We start from the raw sequence: 19,668 nt of genomic DNA on the forward strand, positions 1-19,668 counted from the left end.
TTGGGTTCAGTTGCAAATTTACAGCTTCTGCACTGACCCATATTTCCTTTCTTCATCTGCCACAGAATGCTTGACTGCAGAACGCTGATGAAATTACATCCAGGCATAAACAAGGGAGTAAACAGAAAGCTATGTTCAGCTTAAGGTGACATCAAGTGCGGAAAGCAGCATTTGTAAATGAGCTCAAACCGCTATGTCCAAACTCCTGAAAGGCTGCCGTGTACACGTGTGAAGCTGCTGCACAAGACAAGCCTAGGACCCAAAGCCGTCTCGGCGCGGCAGCAGCAGGAGCAGGAGCAGGCTGGCTCCGCACGCCCGGTGCGCCGCGGGCTCTGAGGGGCAGCCCGTCCTGCCCCGCTGCCGGCCGCGCCCGCGCCGCCTCACCCCCGCCCCTGCCACGGCACCGTGCAACGGCATGGCACGGCACCCGGGGCACGGCAGGGCACGGCAGCCCCGGACGGGCGAGGGCGGCCGCCCCCGAGGGGAGCCGGGCAGGGCGGAGGGCACCGGCCGAGGCGTCGGGCCGGTACCCGCCGGTACCCGGAGATCCGCGTGCCCCCGGAAGGGGGCGGTACCCGGTCCGGGCACACCGCCCCTCGCCCAGGGTCCGCTCCCCCCTCCCCCGGCCCCGGCTGCCGCACGGCGGGGCGATCCAGGCCCACGGTGCGGTGCGGTCGCGGCCCCGCTGTGCGGCGCTTACGGGTGTTGCGCATCCAGTGCAGCAGGCGCGGCAGGTCAGCGGCGCGCGTGCCCCGCACGGCCGCCAGCACCGCGCGCCGCGCCGCCGCCAGCTCCATCGCGCGCCGCCGCGGGGGGGCGCCACGCGCGCCGAACCACGCACGTGCTCGCCGCGGGACGAACCGCGCCCTCCGCGCGCCCGCCCACCCGCACGCGCGCATGCGGGAGGGCGACACTGACCGGAAGAGGCACTTTGCGCGTGCTCGGCCCCGCCCTTCGTGCACCCTCCCGGCGCGTGCTCACGCTACCGCTTGGCTCCGCGCCCGACCCCGCCCCCCGCCCCCCCGCTGACAGCGCGGCCGCGGGCGAGGAGCACCGCCCTCCGAGCTCCGCCCTCCGAGCTCCGCCCTCCGAGCTCCGCCCTCCGAGCTCCGCCCTCCGAGCTCCGCCCTCCGAGCTCCGCCCTCCCTGCCCCGCCCTCCGAGCTCCGCCCTCCGTGCTCCTCCCTCCCTGCCCCGCCCACGGCCGCCCCTCCCGCCGCGCCCTAAGGCAGCGCCGCGCGATTCCCGCCTGTGCCGCGCGGGGTGCGCGAGGGACGTTTACACGGCGCCACCTTAACGATGCTGCGGTCCCGCGCGCCCCGGAAACGGAAGCCAACGGAGGCCTGTGGGGCGACGGCCAGTGCTGACGTTTCCCTGGTCGGCGGCGGCCGCCGCTCCTCGCGATCCAGCGGAGGGAGTCTCGCTGGGCAGCCTCGCCCCGGCGGGCTGGGCTGGGCACGACTCCGCCGCGGGCCCCGCGCCGCGCTCCCGGTGAGTGCTCGCGCTGCCGCCGGAGCCGCTCCGTAAGCGGGACCGCCACCCGCCGCGGTGTTTCGTGACGCGGAGAGCCCCCGGCCCGGTCCCGCCGGGGAAGGAGGAGGCACTGGTGCCTGCCGACTCCGGGGAGCGGCGGCGGCCTGTCCTGCGGCAGCCCGGGCCGAGAGATGCCCTCAGCCCACCGGGGCTCCGCGGGAGCAGTTCTGGGCCTCCCGGACCCGGCCGCTGCCGCCCACAGCCCCGGGACGGGACGCGCCCAGCCGGGGTCTGCCCGCTGTCCGGGCCAGCCCAGGGCAAAGGCAGCGGCCGGGCACGTCCACCGGGCTCTGCCTTCATCACTTTTCCCGAGAAAACGAGGGCATTGGGCCGCAAGCGAGACAGCCGCTCCCGGCTACTGCCTTGGGGGCGCCTTCCCGTCGTCAGCCGGGTAATTTTAGAAGGTGGAAACTCGTGAGTTGAGGTTGAGCGGAGCTGCCGTAGCTCAGGGCATTCCCGACTGTGAAACAGCCGCTTCTCCCTTATAGTGTTAGACTTGCAGTTGGTCTTAATCCATTTATGTGTTGTATGTCTTGATTCATGAGTACAAGTTCATTGTACAGTTTTTAAGTGTTCCTTTTGCTTCGTATCTTTTTAAATAGCTGCTATCTTTTAAAGCAGCTGTTTAAACTGCTGTTACCTGTTAAGACTATATTTTTTTCCAAAACCCTGTAGATTAGATATTGCTAGTTTAGCTAGAGTGATCTGGTTGGAGGGTTATGCTGGGTGTGTGGGCAGGGGTGGGCAGTCTTTCTCCTCAGAATTGCTTCGCTGCTGGCTTGCTATGGCCTTAGTAAGACATGCGCTATTCCTGCTGTGCCTTTGTCCCTGGAATGCCCAGGGACTTGGGGCTGCAGCAGACCATGGGCCGGGAGCTCAGTGTGGCGGTGCCAGGCTGCTGCTGGTGGAGGGGATCAGGCTGCACAGAGCTCATGGCCCTGCTCGGCCCTGCTCTGTGTGTGTCTGTGGGTGCTGCCCTGCTCGGCCCTGCTCTGTGTGTGTCTGTGGGTGCTGCCCTGCTCGGCCCTGCTCTGTGTGTGTCTGTGGGTGCTGCCCTGCTCGGCCCTGCTCTGTGTGTGTCTGTGGGTGCTGCCCTGCTCAGCCTGCTCTGTGTGTGTCTGTGGGTGCTGCCCTGCTCAGCCCTGTCTGTGTGTGTCTGTGGGTGCTGCCCTGCTCGGCCCTGCTCTGTGTGTGTCTGTGGGTGCTGCCCTGCTCAGCCTGCTCTGTGTGTGTCTGTGGGTGCTGCCCTGCTCAGCCCTGCTCTGTGTGTGGGTGCTGCCCTGCTCAGCCCTGCTCTGTGTGTGTCTGTGGGTGCTGCCCTGCTCAGCCCTGCTCTGTGTGTGTCTGTGGGTGCTGCCCTGCTCTGTGTGTGTCTGTGGGTGCTGCCCTGCTCAGCCCTGCTCTGTGTGTGTCTGTGGGTGCTGCCCTGCTCGGCCCTGCTCTGTGTGTGTCTGTGGGTGCTGCCCTGCTCTGTGTGTGGGTGCTGCCCTGCTCGGCCCTGCTCTGTGTGTGTCTGTGGGTGCTGCCCTGCTCGGCCCTGCTCTGTGTGTGTCTGTGGGTGCTGCCCTGCTCGGCCCTGCTCTGTGTGTGGGTGCTGCATTCAGGGTGAGCTGCCCAGAGCTGCAGCTGCCCAGCACACACACCTTCTGCACTGCAGTACTGCTAATGCCCGTATGGCTGTCTGCCAGCCCAGGCTGGCTACCTGCTAAAACATCTTGTGTGTCTTTTTGTCTGGAGTGTGTCTCTCAACTTGGATGGACTGTCACAAGTTCTATTAATTTCTGTACTTGGCAGCCCTTAGAGATTCTGATGACTTATGTTTTTTAATGTGCTAGTAAGAGCAGTTTATATAAAAATGGTTAAACTCATCTCCTTAGCAAAGGATTTGAATTATTCCTGTTGTAAGGCTGTCGGAAGAAGCTTTTGGAATTCTGCAGGGGAAACATTCATTTATTAGAACGTAATTAACCTTCTGTATTTGGAGATCTGTAGAACTATGGAAACTAATTTTAAATATTGAGTATTAACATGACTGTATGTTGGTCATCCTATCAAATTTCTTAGCTAATATATCCAAGTTTTATAGTGAAGTTCTGTCACTGGTTGCTGTTTTAGCAGCTCAAAGCTTACTGAGGTGCAGCACTGTTTTTAAAGGTTTGGAGGCTTTGTTTTTTCTTACACATTGTGATTATCACAGGAAATTACCTGGAAAATGTTTTGAACATCTGTTTTGCTGAGACTGTTTGGTAGAAGCTATTGATGATTAAAATGCTTTTTTAGAATTATTCTGCAATAATGTGACTTCTATGCCTTGTAAGGAAACTTGGGAGTTTTACCACTTCAGATAACATGTAGAAGGCCCCTTCCAGCAATGTAAGAAGATGGACATCAATTTCTATTAGTGTGCTGTAGAGTACATTAACAGTACAGTAGAGTATTTGCAAATACTCTACTGGCAGAGCTCCTTAAGAAACACAGACTTGTTTTTTAAATTAATATTGAGATGGCATTGTAATGGATATCATTGCTTGTACATTCAATGTACATTAAATCTAAAATGTGTAAATATGTTTGTGTCATTTGCCATACCCAACTCCTGTGCTTACACTGGATTTATTTATCCTACATCTTCTGAAGCTCCTGCAGACTTTGTTCTGCATTGTGACCTTAGTGTCAGGGGAGTGTGGGTTAGACTGGCAGGTATTTTTGGGGTTTTGTTGCTGGTTTATTTACCAACTTATATACCAAGTTGGTAACGATAGAAACTCTTAATTAGACAAAGCAGTCTGGAGGTTGGCTTACATGGGAGTCTTATTTTAGCTCTTATTTACAAATAATAAAACATTTTAACATTTTAAAACATTTTAAATCGTGCTTTTTGGGGTTTGTGCAGCTGATAAATCTCAATGTGTGTATACACTGAGCTGCTTTGTTAGCCACATTGATGGCCTGTATATTAAATAAAATCAGAATGTAGCTAGTGGTGCATTGTTCATTTCAATAAATGGACTGGCCTTTCTTCTCTGTTTTCTTCTCACTCGAGGCCGGGGGAAGTCCCAAAAATCTTTGAAACTCTCATCTGTTTTGATTACAGAGACTCCCATTATTGAAAATTTGGCTTTCAGTACTGAAAGGAGGAGCTCAAATGTGAGATTCCAATTTGGGCTATCAGCTAGGAAGTAGTTTCAGCTGAGTACAGGAAAACAACACTGAAAGTGGAAGATAAACATGAAGTATTTGAAGTGCTTCATTCAGCAGTGGCTGTGGTGTTGCAAATTTTTGCTCTTCAGACAAGTTTTGGTTTGCCCTTAATCAGAATTTTAGATTGCTGATTCTACCATGTGTTGTCCTGAAAATCTTGCCACCTAAAGTAGGGGGTGGAGTGGTTTAGCATGTTGACTAGAATGTGTACCCTTCAGAAATTAACTTTTTATGGTTTTCTAAGTGTAAATTTTGGTATGGTTTAGGCTTATATGTGAGATTTGTGTTTCTAGTGAGCAAAAATAGTCTGTTTTTCCAATACAGCCATTAAAAACTACAGTATTAATTTTGCTTATTAAAATGCAAGTATGTTTCTAGGGTTACTGAAATGGGAAATTCAGCTTGATTAATGAAAGCTGGATAAAATGCAGCTGAGAAATAATGGTGAATTTTGCTAGCAAAATATTTTGTTTCTGGTCATACTGTCCTTACAAGATGCAGTGTTTCTAGGCTGTTCTGCTTGATTTTCTTCTGTAATGCAGCATATTGGTGATAAGAGAATGAAAAGCAGCTGGCATTCTTTCTGGAAGTCTGTCTGGACTGTTTTGTTTGTTTTTCCATGGTGAATTCAATGCACATTTACTCTACACAGTGAAATCCTTCCTAATTGAAGTGTGGTATCTCTGTTTTTAAGTAGGCCATGAGGATTGCCTAAAATTACCTTCAGGCCAATATTTCCTAAAAATAACTTTAAAAGGTAAAACTTATGCACTTTCTGGGATGCAAAGCAGGATTCTTACCCAAAAGTTACTTGAATAATTAATTTGTGAAAGCATAGCTTCAACTAGTTTAAAATGTTATTTAAAATTTTTTTTCCAGATCCTTCTGAGTCGTACTTGAAGCCGCCAAAATGGTTCTGGCAGATCTTGGAAGAAAAATAACTTCAGCATTGCGCTCCCTGAGCAATGCCACAATCATCAATGAAGAGGTGTGTAGTGTACAGATGTCATGGCACCAGCACTGGAAAGTTCTGGGAAAAAGTTCTCACAGGCTGATGAGAAGCTTCAAGTGGCCTACCTAGACTTTCTTTATCTTCAAGTAAAATTTCTACTAAAGGTTTTAAAAACTAGATTTATATGTGGGTCATCACCTCAGACATAGTGGGTCCCATGGTCAAAGGGTCCTTGAGCCTGGTGCTGTATTTAGGGAGATTAGTGTCCTGTGGAGGCAGTGTGTGCCTAAGTTTGGACAGAAGGTAGGTGCCTGCTCTGATTTGTGTGTGTGGGCACAGGCAGACTGTGCAGATGTGTATTAGGTGCTAGAAGCTGAAATGTGGAAGAACAAATGTAAGCTTTGCTGTCTGAATTGTGAGGAATGTGTTGCGTTTGCTGCCTTTATGTTCAAACCAGTGTGTGGTTCTGGAATTTTGTTTGGCTTAGAATAGCCTGTATTTTCTCTAAGTAAGAGTTTGGAAATAGAACTCATGTGTTCTGTCATAGGAGTTCAATGCAAGATGGAAAACTACCTAATGTGATGGTTTCAAAGTGTCTCTGAATACACAGATTGCTAGAAATTATTTTCAGGTGGAAAGATGTGGGGCTTAAAGTAACTAAACAATAGGCTAATTGAGAGCTGTAGTGTTAGAACTTATGCATAGAGAAAATGTTTTAATGTTTTTTCTGCCAGGGAAAAAATATCCTTATTTGAATCAAATACAGCCCAATTAATTTTTTCAGCAATGGAAACTTTCATCCTGCAAGAGTTCAAGATGTGAAAATGAGGCCATTTATGCAGGTGTTACTTTCAGAAAAATCTTTATGTTCAAGACTGAAAACTCAGAATAGACAGGGTTTCCAGCTGAGGCACCTGCTTGCCTAAAAGGCATACAGTCAGAGCAGCAGTCCAGTGTCTGAAAATTCAAGTAGCAGGGTGTCTGTCTTTAGCTAAGGAATGCTGTTACAGAATGGTGTTGTGATCTGAGGTTTTGTTGGTGTACTCTCTAAGGAGTACCCAGAGGGGAGTTCAGGAAGTCTTGCTGCCATATGAGCTGTGGGCCATAATGCAGTAGGAAGTGTTTTGTGCTAGTGTTCAGTTGTTACAATTGAGAACCTTTCCCTTTCTGATTTAAATTGTTTTTATGTAGGAACAAATGCACAGACTTTTTTTGTGACAGTTGATTTCATGATAGGACTACATGCATTTAATTTGTGAAAACCATGATTATATCTTAAATAGACTTTCACATTCTTATTTTGATCTAATAGTGGCCTAGTTAGTCTCTGTGTATTGTAAAACAATTTTTCTGATTTTTCTCTTATATTCCAAAGGTTTTAAACGCTATGTTAAAAGAAGTATGTACAGCATTACTGGAAGCTGATGTTAATATCAAACTTGTGAAGCAACTTAGAGAAAATGTCAAGTAAGTGAAATAATCAAAATGCATTTAACTTTTGATATTTGTAAAAGTTGTGATTTGAGGTTACAAAAGAACAACTAATTTATAACTTAATATGTTGGGATTTTTTAGAAGCACACAGTTTACTTTGAACAGGAAAGCAGCTGTTTGAACTAAATGTTTAGCCAGTTCCATCAAAAGAGTCTTTGGTCAAATTTAGCCATTTATTGCTGTTACAGGCTTGTTTCAAAAGTCGTCTGCTGTCATCAGTTGAGTCGTCTGATAAACAAGTTCTTCATTACTTCCTAGACACATAATCTTCACATGTTCTGTGCTGGCTATAAATAAATCTGTGTATGTGACTAGCACTGTTACTTTGCCTATTTTCAGATTAATTTAAGTAAATACAAGTCTAAAAGATGCATTTTAGAAACCTGTTTTTGTGCTCTGCATAAGAATGTCTCCAATGCATGTTACTTCTTAAGTACATCCTATCTGAAAACTCAGGACAAATCAGGGTGCTGTTTCAGTTCCAAAAACTCTATTACTAGGTTCAAATGATGCTTTAAGTTATGCTGGTGTTCCATGCTTTTCTCACACTCAGGTCTGCAATTGATCTTGAAGAAATGGCATCTGGCCTTAACAAAAGAAAAATGATCCAGCATGCAGTCTTTAAAGAGCTTGTTAAGGTAGGACTTCAAAATTCTGCATTGCATCACTTTCCTTGTACAGTCTGGGCTTGGCAGTAGTGCAGTAGCAAGGCAAGCTTTTAGGTGGTTATGTGGTACCTGCAGTCAGGCTTTCTGATGTGAAAGCACAACTGCAGTACTGCAAACAGCAGTATTCTCATTGAAACTGCATTGAGAAATCCTGGGCATTTCTCAGACTAACTTCAGTTTAAGCTTTGAGTTCAATTGTTCTTATTCTTCAACTGAATTGTAAAGACGAGTAAAGTACTGCTAGCTTCTGGACTGCTTCTGGTTGTCCCAGCATACATCTTTGCTACCCTAATGTTCCAACTACTGATAAGCCTTTGGAAAAGTGATAAACAACAACCCAGCAGCTCAATGCAACGTTTCTCATTAATCTGCCTGCTTGGTCAAATCAGGACTTGAGTATGTGTATTCTGCCCTCTTTCCAATTTGCAGTGTAGTTATTTGTTCTTCTGTAGTCTGTGTCCACAGATCTGGTGGCTCTCAGGAATGTATCTACCTTCTACTCATTTCACAAGTGAGGCAGCAACCCTACAAAGCCCTCTGTGCTGTAGGATTCTCACTGGAGGAAGCCCATCCTGAGCAGTGACAAGAGGGGTGGAGGTCACCTTTCTGTGGTGCTTGTTACCCTTGTGCCATATATACAGGCCACAGCCTGACTGTGCTGGGTGTTACAAAGAAATTAATGCTGTTGTTGTTGCAGAATTATTATGCAGAACCTTATATATTGTAGATACCTTGTAAGGACTGTTGTTGTTCACTGTAAATCATCAAAAATCTAAGCCAGATTAGGATGAGAGTGTGCAAAAACTGTTTTTCTCCTTTGAATATGAAACCAGGCACCTAGCATTACTGTGACACCAACTGTTCTGTGCTTTGTTCTTCAGCTTGTAGATCCTGGAGTCAAGGCATGGACACCTACCAAAGGAAAACAGAATATTATAATGTTTGTTGGTTTGCAAGGAAGTGGTAAAACAACAACTTGTTCAAAGGTAAGTGCAGTGGATCTCTTTGCATGGTTTTTGATTTGTTTGTTGGTTTTGGTTTGGTTTTTTTTTCTGCTTGGGAAAGCTGGTGGTCACTGGGCTCCTTAGGTAGGTTTGGCTTGTGATCTGTGCTGGTTTTGTTAGTAGGAAAGTTCTAACTCACTACCATGTAGAGATATGTTTGCAGAGGGGTTTCTGAGATAAATGAACGTTGAAAGTAAAATTCTTTTGGGACAATTTATGGCTTGTAGGACTTCCTTCAGAGATTTTTAAACTGAACTCTTGATAAAACAGTACCCTATAAGAGAGTCTTTATTTGTCCTTGTACTTAGTTAAACCACAGTATTGTAGTTCACTTTCTAGGTTTAAGACTAAATACTAAGAATGGGTGTTCATGCCATTACTTATTTAGAAAAACAGTGGAATTTGGCCTTTGTATTAGATACAAGGTATCAGTTAAGTGTAAGTTGATGTGAAACCTCTTCCAGCCCCAGACTTGTTGAGGAAATTTGTGTTTGTAATTTTTAAGGCTAAAAAAAGAATGCTCTGAATCCACATACGTTCAAGGCCTTCCCTGTTTGTTAATGTGAGGTCAAACAGCACACCATTCCTTGTGGGATTGTCCCCCTTCCTGTGACAGGAAGTTGTAATCCCTGCTTTCCGTTTTCCAGGAACCTCCTGGACTGTTTGTGCTTCTCCAGCAGATGTCAGAGTAGTTAAAGGTCCCCTCAAGAACTAGGGCCTATGACTTTGAGACTGCTTCAAGCTGCCCATAGAAAGCCTCATCCACTTGGTCCTTCTGATCAGGTGGCCTGTAACAAACACCTACAACATCATCACCCTCACTAATCTGCCCTTTTAGCTTAAACCATAAGCTCTTGACTCACTCATTCACCCCAGGACAGAGCTTGGTACATTCCAAGTTGTGAGGAGAAATTATTCTGTGGAAAAAAGACACATCTTCATTGTTTTTTGTCATCTCCTTTTGAAGTGCACATATAGTGAAATATTCAGCATAGCCTGCTCTGATTTCAGAAGACTTTCTTAGTGCTTATGTAGGTGAACTTTATTTTGAATGTTTGTATTTGCTCAGTGTTTTGTGAATATATGTAGCAGCTGTGAAGCTGAGCGTTGTAGGAAGGTTAAGGATTCTCTCCACTGCTTTAAATCATATCCTTTCAATGGAAATATCTTTGTTCCTCTGAAAGTACAAAAACATAGAACTGTACAAGTTGTAGACATTATGGTACTGGATATTGAAGTATTGCATTGGGTAGTTTCTACATGCTAGTCCAACCTGCAGTATTAACACTAAGAAGAATTCAGGAGTTAGTAAAATGGGAACTTAAATTATTTGTAGTCATTCCTAGAGATTGCCATTTCAAGAAATTAAAATCAGAAGCAGAGTCAAGCAGGTGTTTTCATCTTGCCATTAATAATAATTTATGATATGTTTTCCTAAATAATGGCCATGCTAACCATGAACAGTCTTACTCTGTGGCCTCACTTATAGAAGGGCTGGCTTGAGTTTGTGTCCTCTGTGTGTGACTTGTGGCTGTTAGAAGTGTCATGTCAGTGGGACTTTGGTGTAACTACTTGTTTTGGGTTTCATTTCAGTTAGCATACTTCTATCAGAGGAAAGGCTGGAAGACTTGTCTAATATGTGCAGACACATACAGAGCAGGTAACACAGACTTTAATGATGTACTTCTCTATCTATAATATTTGAAGATTTCCTTAAGTAGTCCCTTGACTATACCTGTCTTACAGGTGCTTTTGACCAGTTAAAGCAGAATGCCACAAAAGCAAGAATTCCCTTTTATGGGAGGTAAGCATCTTCCAGAAGCACTTCGGAGAACAGTTCAACTCCAGTTATGTATTGTTCTGTTCTGAACATTTTGCACTAAACCCCATCTAGCATGGCCTAATTGCTTTCATTTTAATAATATATTTTGGGTAATACTTACTCTGATCAGATGAAAATTCTGTCCAGTTCAGTATATTGCCAGGAGTAGCAGGTAGGACAGTGTACAAAGAGATCAGGTGTCCAGGAATAATTCCCTATGGTGCTTAATTGATGTATAGCAGTTCACAGACTTTTACCAGACATGGCTAGATTTTTGAGAAGTATCTCACAGATCAAAGGATATAATTTTTTGGATGCTTAATTTTTATTATCAAATAGAGACAGAGGTGGACCTGAAATGTCTTCTTATAAAGCAGTAAATAACTTTCCCCTAAGATTCACTGAAGGTGAACTGTCTAGATGCTCAGCTAAATCCTATTTGAGAGAGGGTCTTGTAGAACTTACTGCAGCTGCCAGCAGGTGAGACAGACTTCAGGCTTTGTGCTTCAGTTCACTGAGCTGAAGTAAGGGTAAATGGCTTAGGAAGATGTATTTGTAACCAATTTTTGCTTTGCATAAGAGGAGTTCCCTCTTGAAATCCAGATAGACTTATACTTAACACGTTTATAGTCAAATGAGGAAATTCTGAATCTTTCTTTCTCTTTTTGATCAGTTATACAGAAATGGATCCTGTAATAATTGCCTCAGAAGGTGTTGAGAAATTTAAGAATGAAAACTTTGAAATTATCATTGTTGATACAAGTGGACGTCACAAACAAGAAGACTCTTTGTTTGAAGAAATGTTACAAGTTGCTAATGCCATAGTGAGTAGTTTTGAGAAATGCAGTAACTTGGCATTTGATGACAGTTGATTAATCTTTATCCTAATGTTCTGTGTGCATTTTGCTTTAACTCCTAGATGATATTAGAAATTACGAACAGATATGAATAAACAAAGACTAAACGCCCAGTGCTTGTTAGTTTTGTGATGGTGTTATTTCTTCTATTCTTCTGTTCAAGGATGCTTGCATATAATCAGACTGCCATTCCTGCTTTAACTTTTCCTTTTCAGGATCTTTGCATTGAAAAACTAGATGAAAGAACCAGTCTGGTCTGGTTTCCTTTAACTATGAATACTAAACTTTCTGTGATTGTCACAAATAATTGCACTGAGAAAGAGAAGATGATTGGATAACTTTCAAGAGTTTTGATATGTAAATGAAGCTGTTGTTTCTATGGGTTTAAAAAGTCTGGCTATTTGTTTGATTCTGTGGTCTTGCATAACAATGTGACACTTCCCACACAATTCCTGGTAATGCTAACTTATTTTTAGAGGAATGGATGTCTTAAATATCTGAATGTAAAACCAAATTGAAGACGTTAGCTAATAAGCGCTTGTCAATACTAATTATCTTATTGGCTCAAGATACTGGCTATAATCACTTGAATCATAACTAATAAGCACAAACCTATTAAATTGTAATGTTTTGTGTTGTAGATGAATCATATAGTCATTCACCATCAGAATTTTTTAAATGGTTCTTAGATAATACTGTTCATAAAACAGTGGTCCTGTTTTAAACCCTAGCATACAGCTCTTATATACTGTTATTGCAGTAAGTTCTGCTACTGAACCTATATAATAATAATAATAATGCATGAATATTGTTTAGTAAAGCAGGAAACGATTCTTTTGTGTATCTCATTTCTCCTAGCAACCAGATAACATCGTTTATGTGATGGATGCTTCCATTGGCCAAGCTTGTGAAGCTCAAGCTAAAGCTTTCAAAGACAAAGTAGATGTAGCTTCTGTCATTGTCACTAAGCTGGATGGACATGCCAAAGGAGGTGGAGCCCTTAGTGCGTAAGTACCAATGGGGTATAACAGTGTCCAACATCTGGCTGTGCACAGCCAGCTGTGAAATGTGTTAGTGTCTCACAGAAACCTGTCCTGGGGAGTGTCACTGGCACACTGCACAGAATCTAAGTCAGTCACAGTCACACTTAGATTCTTATCCTTCTTCTGGTGGGCAGGATCACCTGCTCATGATGCTTAACATCAGCATTCAGTGATGGGATGTATTTTCAGTACAGTAGTTTGTATTGTCACAGGTCAGACTTTCGTCTTCTGACATCTGCATCAAGCAATATTCATTGCCTATTGTGTATTAGGCATTTTTCCAGAAAGATAAATTTGGGCTCAATAGATGTGACTTAAATGAAGAGTTTTGCATCTCAAGAGATTTCTTCCAAAAGGGGAAAAGCTGTGCCTCATCATATGTGACCTTAAAGCTATAATACAGTTCAAACTCCTGGATTGGCAGTGTCCAGAAACTTGATGAAAAGTTGTCTGCTGTCATACTTACCCAAATTCCATTCTTGTTGGACTTTACATGTCCTGTATCTTGGCAGAGTTTTGACCAGAAAATGCTACATTTTATCTTCAGCCTTATGTGATTGTTTCAACTGTCTTTCAATGATACAGCTTGTCTGCAGCTGAGATGTTTTGTTAAAACAGTCAAAATAACTGCCCCTGACTTGCTAAATCCCTGCCTGTCTTTGACCTGAAGTGTTAGAGTTCCTAAACTGCCATATGTATTTTGCTTTATCTGTAGCATAATGTTGGAAGACTAAAGCTTTTGGTATTTCCATTTTGCTGTTGTTTGAGTTGTTGTATGCTTGTGTGCTTTAAGTGTGCTGTGTTTGCCCTGTACTGTCTGTGGACTGGAAACTAAATTTTATCTAAAAGATAATGCCAGAGTGGTGGAAAGGTTCTGAGTTTTCTTATGTTGGAGCTTTTTCCTGTGTTGAAAATGAGATTGTCTTTTGTATGAGGTACCTTGAAGAAACTGTAATCAATGCCTGTCATCTGACAGTATTGTCATTAGTATCAGTAATAGCCCAGTATTAGGATAAACTGGAGATGATTTATTTTTTTCTTACCTCTCAAGTTTCTTAAACTCAGCAGTGAAAATTAGCAAATTCTATTTCTGATTTTTTTCAGAGTTTGTATTTTATAAAATACTAATTAGAGAACAATCTTTTTAACTACTCTGAGCTAAACATCCAAGTGCAGGGTGTTTTTTCATTAATGGTGTGAGGAGTAGGGCAGATCCTTGAGACACAATGCATAGTGTTGATGATACCTAGCTGATTATAGTATAAAAGATGGATGGTGTTTGAGAGGCCATTTCATAAAATATATTTCATTGCAGAGTTGCTGCCACAAAGAGTCCTATTATTTTTATTGGAACTGGCGAACACATAGATGACTTTGAACCCTTTAAAACACAGCCTTTCATCAGCAAGCTGCTTGGTATGTCCAATGTACAACTGTACTTAAAAGACCCTTAGAATTGGATAATGGAAAGTCAAAGTGTATTTTTTTAATGCTAATTTCAGATCTGTTTTCTTTATCCAGGTATGGGTGATATTGAAGGATTGATAGATAAAGTAAATGAGTTGAAGTTGGATGATAATGAAGCACTCATAGAAAAGCTAAAACATGGTAAGTTATTCCCAAGATCTGAATTGCAGGAGCATTACAGTGACCTGACCATGGCAGGTGCTCTGTGGCAGAGACCACTGAGTTCATTTGTGCTGTGTGTAGACACAAACAACTTGTTCATGCTCAGTGAAGAACAGTTTTTCTTTCTCCAGTAAATGTGGCAGCCAAGTAAATTGAGTTGTGTTTTTCAAACAAAAGTCTGTCAGACTACAACTGCAGAAAAATTAGCTTAATGGTTCAGCATGTGCCATCTGAAACAGTTTAGCCATATGAGGAGTGAAGAGATTTATTTATCTACTTATTTATGTAGTATAATATTTACCTTATGAATCAAGAGTAAAAAGGAGAGTAAGAGCAAAATGCTGGTATGACTTCTGCTAACTTTTCTTTTGTTGTTGTGCTTCAGGTCAATTTACATTAAGAGATATGTATGAACAATTCCAAAACATCATGAAAATGGGACCATTCAGTCAGATCTTGGTTAGTTATCCCCAAAATAATTTTATTTTAAAACTCTTAATTGAAATTTGTTATAATCTGTGTTTTGTTTTTAAAAAAGTGAAATTATTTGCCTACTGCAGTATGCAACTACTGAACTAGCAGTTGCTGTCTATATTTCTTTCTGCTTAATAAAGTTAGTTTTGCCTATTCTGACACAGCTTTTGTTTTCCTTTCTTGAAACAAGGGCATGATCCCTGGTTTTGGAACTGACTTCATGAGTAAAGGCAATGAACAGGAATCAATGGCAAGGCTAAAGAAACTCATGACTATAATGGACAGTATGAATGATCAAGGTAATACAAATTTCACCCTCTGTTTTTTTCTTGATTGTTGAACAAGCTTATTTAGAGATGTTTCTGGAAAAATTCATATTGCAGCATGTACAATGACAGAAAATGACAAGAAATATTTAACATTCTTGGGAATCACAAGGAGTACACGTGTCTCCAAATTTCTTAATAAATCTAAATATCTAGAGATACTTTTCCTGTTGCTGCTCTATCTTGTGTAAAATAGGTGGGATTTCAAATAATTTCCATTCTATTGGAAATCAATGTACTTTTAGTCATTGTATTGTAACTGTTCATGAATTATAAATGCTGTACTTGCAAATTGATAAGGTATGTTAATCTTTAATCTGACATTGCTGTCTTTTTCCTACTCACCCTCAAATTTACTTGGTGACATAGCCTGGTCTCTGGAATTCAAAGTGTTGTTTCTATTCCACCTAGAATTCCTTTAGTAGCATGCTCTTACCCTTGTGCTAAACCCATTAATATGGCTTTAGACCAAGTATCCCAAGAGCATAATTTATTCATACAGCTTTTTTCTATCACAGTGATTAACATATGAAGATAAGAGCTTCTTAGTATTACTTCCTAGAATATTATGCCTCAGTGATTTATGTAAAATTTTGCATTGTTGCTTTTAAAACTTAAGTTTTTATTCTCTGTCTCAAAATTAAATTCTCAACAGTGAAAATAGGTTTGCTGTTTGTTACCAATTGTAACAGTTTTTAATGTCAGTGACTCAATGGATTTTTCTTTTCCACATTGTAATTGCAGAACTTGACAGTACAGATGGTGCCAAAGTTTTCAGTAAGCAGCCAGGAAGAATCCAAAGAGTAGCAAGAGGCTCTGGTGTTTCTACCAGAGATGTTCAGGAGCTATTGACCCAATACACTAAGTTTGCACAGATGGTGAAAAAGATGGGAGGCATCAAAGGGCTTTTCAAAGGTAAAAAAACCTCCAAAACAGTACCAAAAAACCCACTCTAACATTTATTAACTAAGGGGGGAGGTCGCTTGATGTGTCTACACAGAAGAAATGAGAAAACACTGATTACAGAGGGGAGAAAGTGAGTTGTAGCTTGCTCATTTTCACAATGTTTGAAATTTCTTTTATTTCACTGGTAAGAGCTGCACTGTTCTTCATGACACCAGTGTGTATCTTAGCAAGGAAAGCTACTGTATTTCTGTCAATGCAGACTTGATTGCTACTACAGTACTAACACTTCAGTCTGGTTTGTGGAGTGCAGGGAGTGTTCATCCTAAATGGACTTTTAGTGGCTGATGTAGTAACTTCTAATAATGGGCTCATGGATATGAATCTAGAATTAGGAGGTAACATTTGGATTTATTTTGTTTCTAGCACCATTTGTTAATCCACTTTCTTATGATTGCTCTTTTCTTTTTATTTAGGTGGTGATATGTCCAAGAACGTAAACCCATCTCAGCTGGCCAAACTGAATCAGCAGATGGCAAAGATGATGGATCCAAGAGTTCTTCATCATATGGGTATGTGCTGACTTTTTATAGCTTCAAGAGAGGACTGTCAGTTATAGTGGAGCATTTGAGATACAGAAGTGAGGAAGGGGATGAGAGACTATCTGCAGTATATATCAGTATTAAGTATTTCTGGGGTTTTCTAAAAAGAATCAGAAAGTTGAGTCCAAATACTTTGCACTTAGCAGCGCTTAATCTAGTTTTTCATTTGGATTCAGCTCTCAAAATGAGTACTTGGAATAGTGAAGGATGTCTGTGGTAAAGCAAATCTTCCTAGACTTCCCTTCTCTTCTAAGATTTGCTCAAGTGATTAAATTTTACAAGAGCAACTTTAAATAAGGCCTCCCATAACTGAACCTTACTGACTGATAATAGTCATTCCATCAAGTTTTTTCTTCTGTCTAGTTCTTAATGCACAAATCATCTTAAAGCCTGATGTTTTGCACACCTTTCTGTGACTACTCACTCCATTCTTTATTTTCAATAGCTGTTTAAACCTGGTTTCACAGTTTGGGCTTCTGCCTTTGTATATTACTGGAAGAGTGTGTGTACAGGAAGGATGCCTCAAGCAAGAGAGCTGTGCCTCAGAGTTCATTAACACTTTCATGTTCTCACTTATTTTCTGCAGGTGGCATGGCTGGTTTGCAGTCAATGATGAGACAATTTCAACAAGGTGCTGCTGGGAATATGAAAGGCATGATGGGATTCAATAATATGTAAAGAAGCCTTAATACAAATGGACTTGGTTGACTCTTCATTGCAACTTCAGTGAATGAATTGCTTTCTTCCTTTTTACAGTGATGAGAGAGTGGTCTTTTGAAATCTTACCCAGGCTTCTCAGTTTCTACATCTAATTTCTGAAAACTATTTTTGCTTAAATTAGTTCCTCTCCACTAATAACTGATGGCACAAAGAGCAATTCAATTTAATAAAACAAAATCATGATGTAAAATTTTAATATTTAGAGACACTTTTTAATTGTTTACATCAAATGGCAGCCATTATATTTGTAAACAACCCTGATCTTTGGTTATAGTAACATAAAATGTCACGAATATACTGTAAAATAAAATTTAAGTGGTTATAAACAAGGGAATGGCCTGTCTCTTCAGTTCCTTTTAACTGTCCTTTTAGTGTGTAATGAGATTTTCTTAGTTAGTTTGTTTTTTTTTTTAAAGACTGTTTTAACTCATGTTTGGCATAAATACAATAAGAATAGCTCAGTACCTAAAAATGTGCTGTTGGTGCTCATCTGTGGAGCATTTTTAGAATGTGGATGTGCTGTGCTCAGGTTTGTACAAGACTTTGTCATATAGAATTTCATCGTTCTTCCCCTATACACAAAGAATCAAGGGACTGAAAAAATACAGGTGTGCAGATACCAAACTGTCTTGTATAATTAAAATAATCTTCATACCAGGCTGCCAGTTAAGCAGTTCCTTTTTTCTGGAGGTAATTTCTAAAGCATATTAGGTGGAATTCTGTGCTGGTACTGAACTTTAAACAGAGATAGCTGTATTTGTCAGAGCATACTGCCCCAACTCAGCTACATTCTAATCTTAATTTCCTATAGCAGTTTAATATTTCAGTTTACTCTGTTAATATAAAAAGGGTAGAATCCACAGGCACAATTCAAAAACTAGGTAGACCAAGATGAACCTTGAAATCCAGCATGGATCTTGTACCCTTATCTTAGGGTAAGAGGGTGTATTATAAATTTTGATATACTGCAGTGTTTAGTGTGTAAATGGACACCTATTGCTGCTGTTTAGATAAAAGTTAAATGCAGTAGTTAAAACAAGTGGGTCCCTCTGTCAGCCAGTTCTCTGGGATGGCAGCTAACAGGGAATGTCTCATATATGACATTAGACTCTTGCACTAATAAAACATGAGCTATGCTGTAATGTAGTTTATAATGTGAAACTATCTCCTGCTTGATTAATGGTATGTGTTCAGTACATGGAGGATGCTGAAAAATCTTCAAGTATGCCATCTACCTAAGTGCGCTGCATTAATCTGCACAAGGATCAGTTAATTTGAATATTTTTATTTTAAATATAACAAAATAATGAGTCCTTGCATATCATCAGCTTGTTGGTGTGTGAACAACAAGCTGCTGATAGTGGTGTGCTTACTAAAACCTGATTTTTCTTTTTTATAGTATTTTCAGTTCTTGAGCAGTATAAACCAATGCAATATGCAAAACCATGCAGGAAAGAGTATGAAATCTTGGTTTGAAATGCCGTCCCTAGGGGAGAGTGGATGGTTAATGCTTTTGATGGAAATCAACCATGAATAGGGATATTGAGGATGAACAGTGAAGCACTGTGCTGCAGGACAGGCTCAGTCAGACTGTCAAGTTACCAACAATTTAACTCTATTTTCAGCTTGTGGCTTACATTTAGTCTTAACTTTTAGTTTGCCATTTCCAAAGTACTAAAACTGCAACCAGATACAAGGAGAGCTGTCACTACCTGAGTGTTGGCAGAGACAAGGGCAAGTTGAGAATGCATTTCCTTTAAAGTATGTGTTATTGGTATTTCTGAGATATATGCTGGAATTAACAAAGTGTATATTGCTCTTACATTAGGAAGCCAGGTAGAAAATACTTTGGAGCCTGCTTAGAAAAATTGCCTGAGGATCTCAAGCCTGGGAAAAAAACACATCCATGATGGAGGCACTAAGAACAAGAGTTCAACTATATAGGAGCACATCTAAATGGACTGGTGACTTACATGGCCTTTCATATCTTGATGCAAATAACACTTTCCTGGCAAACGTGTAACAACACTCCCAGCACCATTTTCTTGCATTAGGGTTTTTGTCCTCACCCTCTATGACATCTCAGAAAAGTTTTGTCTAGCATACAAGAACCTTGAAGAGCTAGGGTCAAGCGAAATTCACTAGAAGTGCTTAGAAGACTGAGGTCTGTCTTCCTGTGTAGATCTTGCTGAAAGCTGTTGCTGCTGTCAGACAAGCTTTTGTCTGAGCTGTTTGAGCTCAGGCTGCTGCTGAGCAGCCTGCTAAGAGGAAATGGTTATGATGGTCAATGGATAGCTGTGTGATGGAAGCTGGACAATTAACTATTCACACACACAAACAGCTATGGCTTTATTTGTTAACTCTTTACCTTTCCATAGGACTTTCAACATTAATGTGCTAAATTGATTAAACTTGTCCAAGTTGCAAATGCCAGTTGTTCT

General features: G+C 41.9%; 1 protein-coding gene across 2 annotated transcripts; it reads left to right on the plus strand.

Moving 5' to 3' along the window:
• Positions 1–1,268: 1,268 nt before the first annotated feature.
• On the plus strand, positions 1,269–17,557 carry SRP54 (signal recognition particle 54). Of its 2 annotated transcripts, none has more exons than XM_058807824.1 (16): positions 1,269–1,490; positions 5,613–5,721; positions 7,061–7,152; positions 7,733–7,817; positions 8,729–8,833; positions 10,445–10,511; positions 10,598–10,655; positions 11,347–11,497; positions 12,389–12,537; positions 13,889–13,989; positions 14,095–14,181; positions 14,588–14,661; positions 14,867–14,975; positions 15,747–15,917; positions 16,382–16,477; positions 17,094–17,557. In XM_058807824.1, the coding sequence occupies exons 2-16, from the start codon at positions 5,644–5,646 to the stop codon at positions 17,183–17,185; spliced, it is 1,515 nt and encodes a 504-aa protein (XP_058663807.1). In that variant the 5' UTR covers positions 1,269–1,490; positions 5,613–5,643; the 3' UTR covers positions 17,186–17,557. The 2 variants fall into 2 exon arrangements, with proteins under 2 accessions (XP_058663807.1, XP_058663808.1); XM_058807825.1 differs by lacking the exon at positions 1,269–1,490 and adding an exon at positions 1,692–1,923.
• Positions 17,558–19,668: the final 2,111 nt, after the last annotated feature.

Source organism: Ammospiza caudacuta, chromosome 6 (assembly GCF_027887145.1).
Source record: "Ammospiza caudacuta isolate bAmmCau1 chromosome 6, bAmmCau1.pri, whole genome shotgun sequence".
NCBI classification, from domain to species: Eukaryota; Metazoa; Chordata; class Aves; order Passeriformes; family Passerellidae; genus Ammospiza; species Ammospiza caudacuta.

Excerpts from the sequence above, each read along its gene's own strand:
- SRP54 (XM_058807824.1), top strand. The coding sequence starts at position 5,644 with ATGGTTCTGGCAGATCTTGGAAGAAAAATAACTTCAGCATTGCGCTCC. Across the intron at positions 14,182-14,587 it reads CATAGAAAAGCTAAAACATG|GTCAATTTACATTAAGAGAT; the intron begins GTAAGTTATTCC and ends GTTGTGCTTCAG. Across the intron at positions 14,662-14,866 it reads GACCATTCAGTCAGATCTTG|GGCATGATCCCTGGTTTTGG; the intron begins GTTAGTTATCCC and ends TCTTGAAACAAG.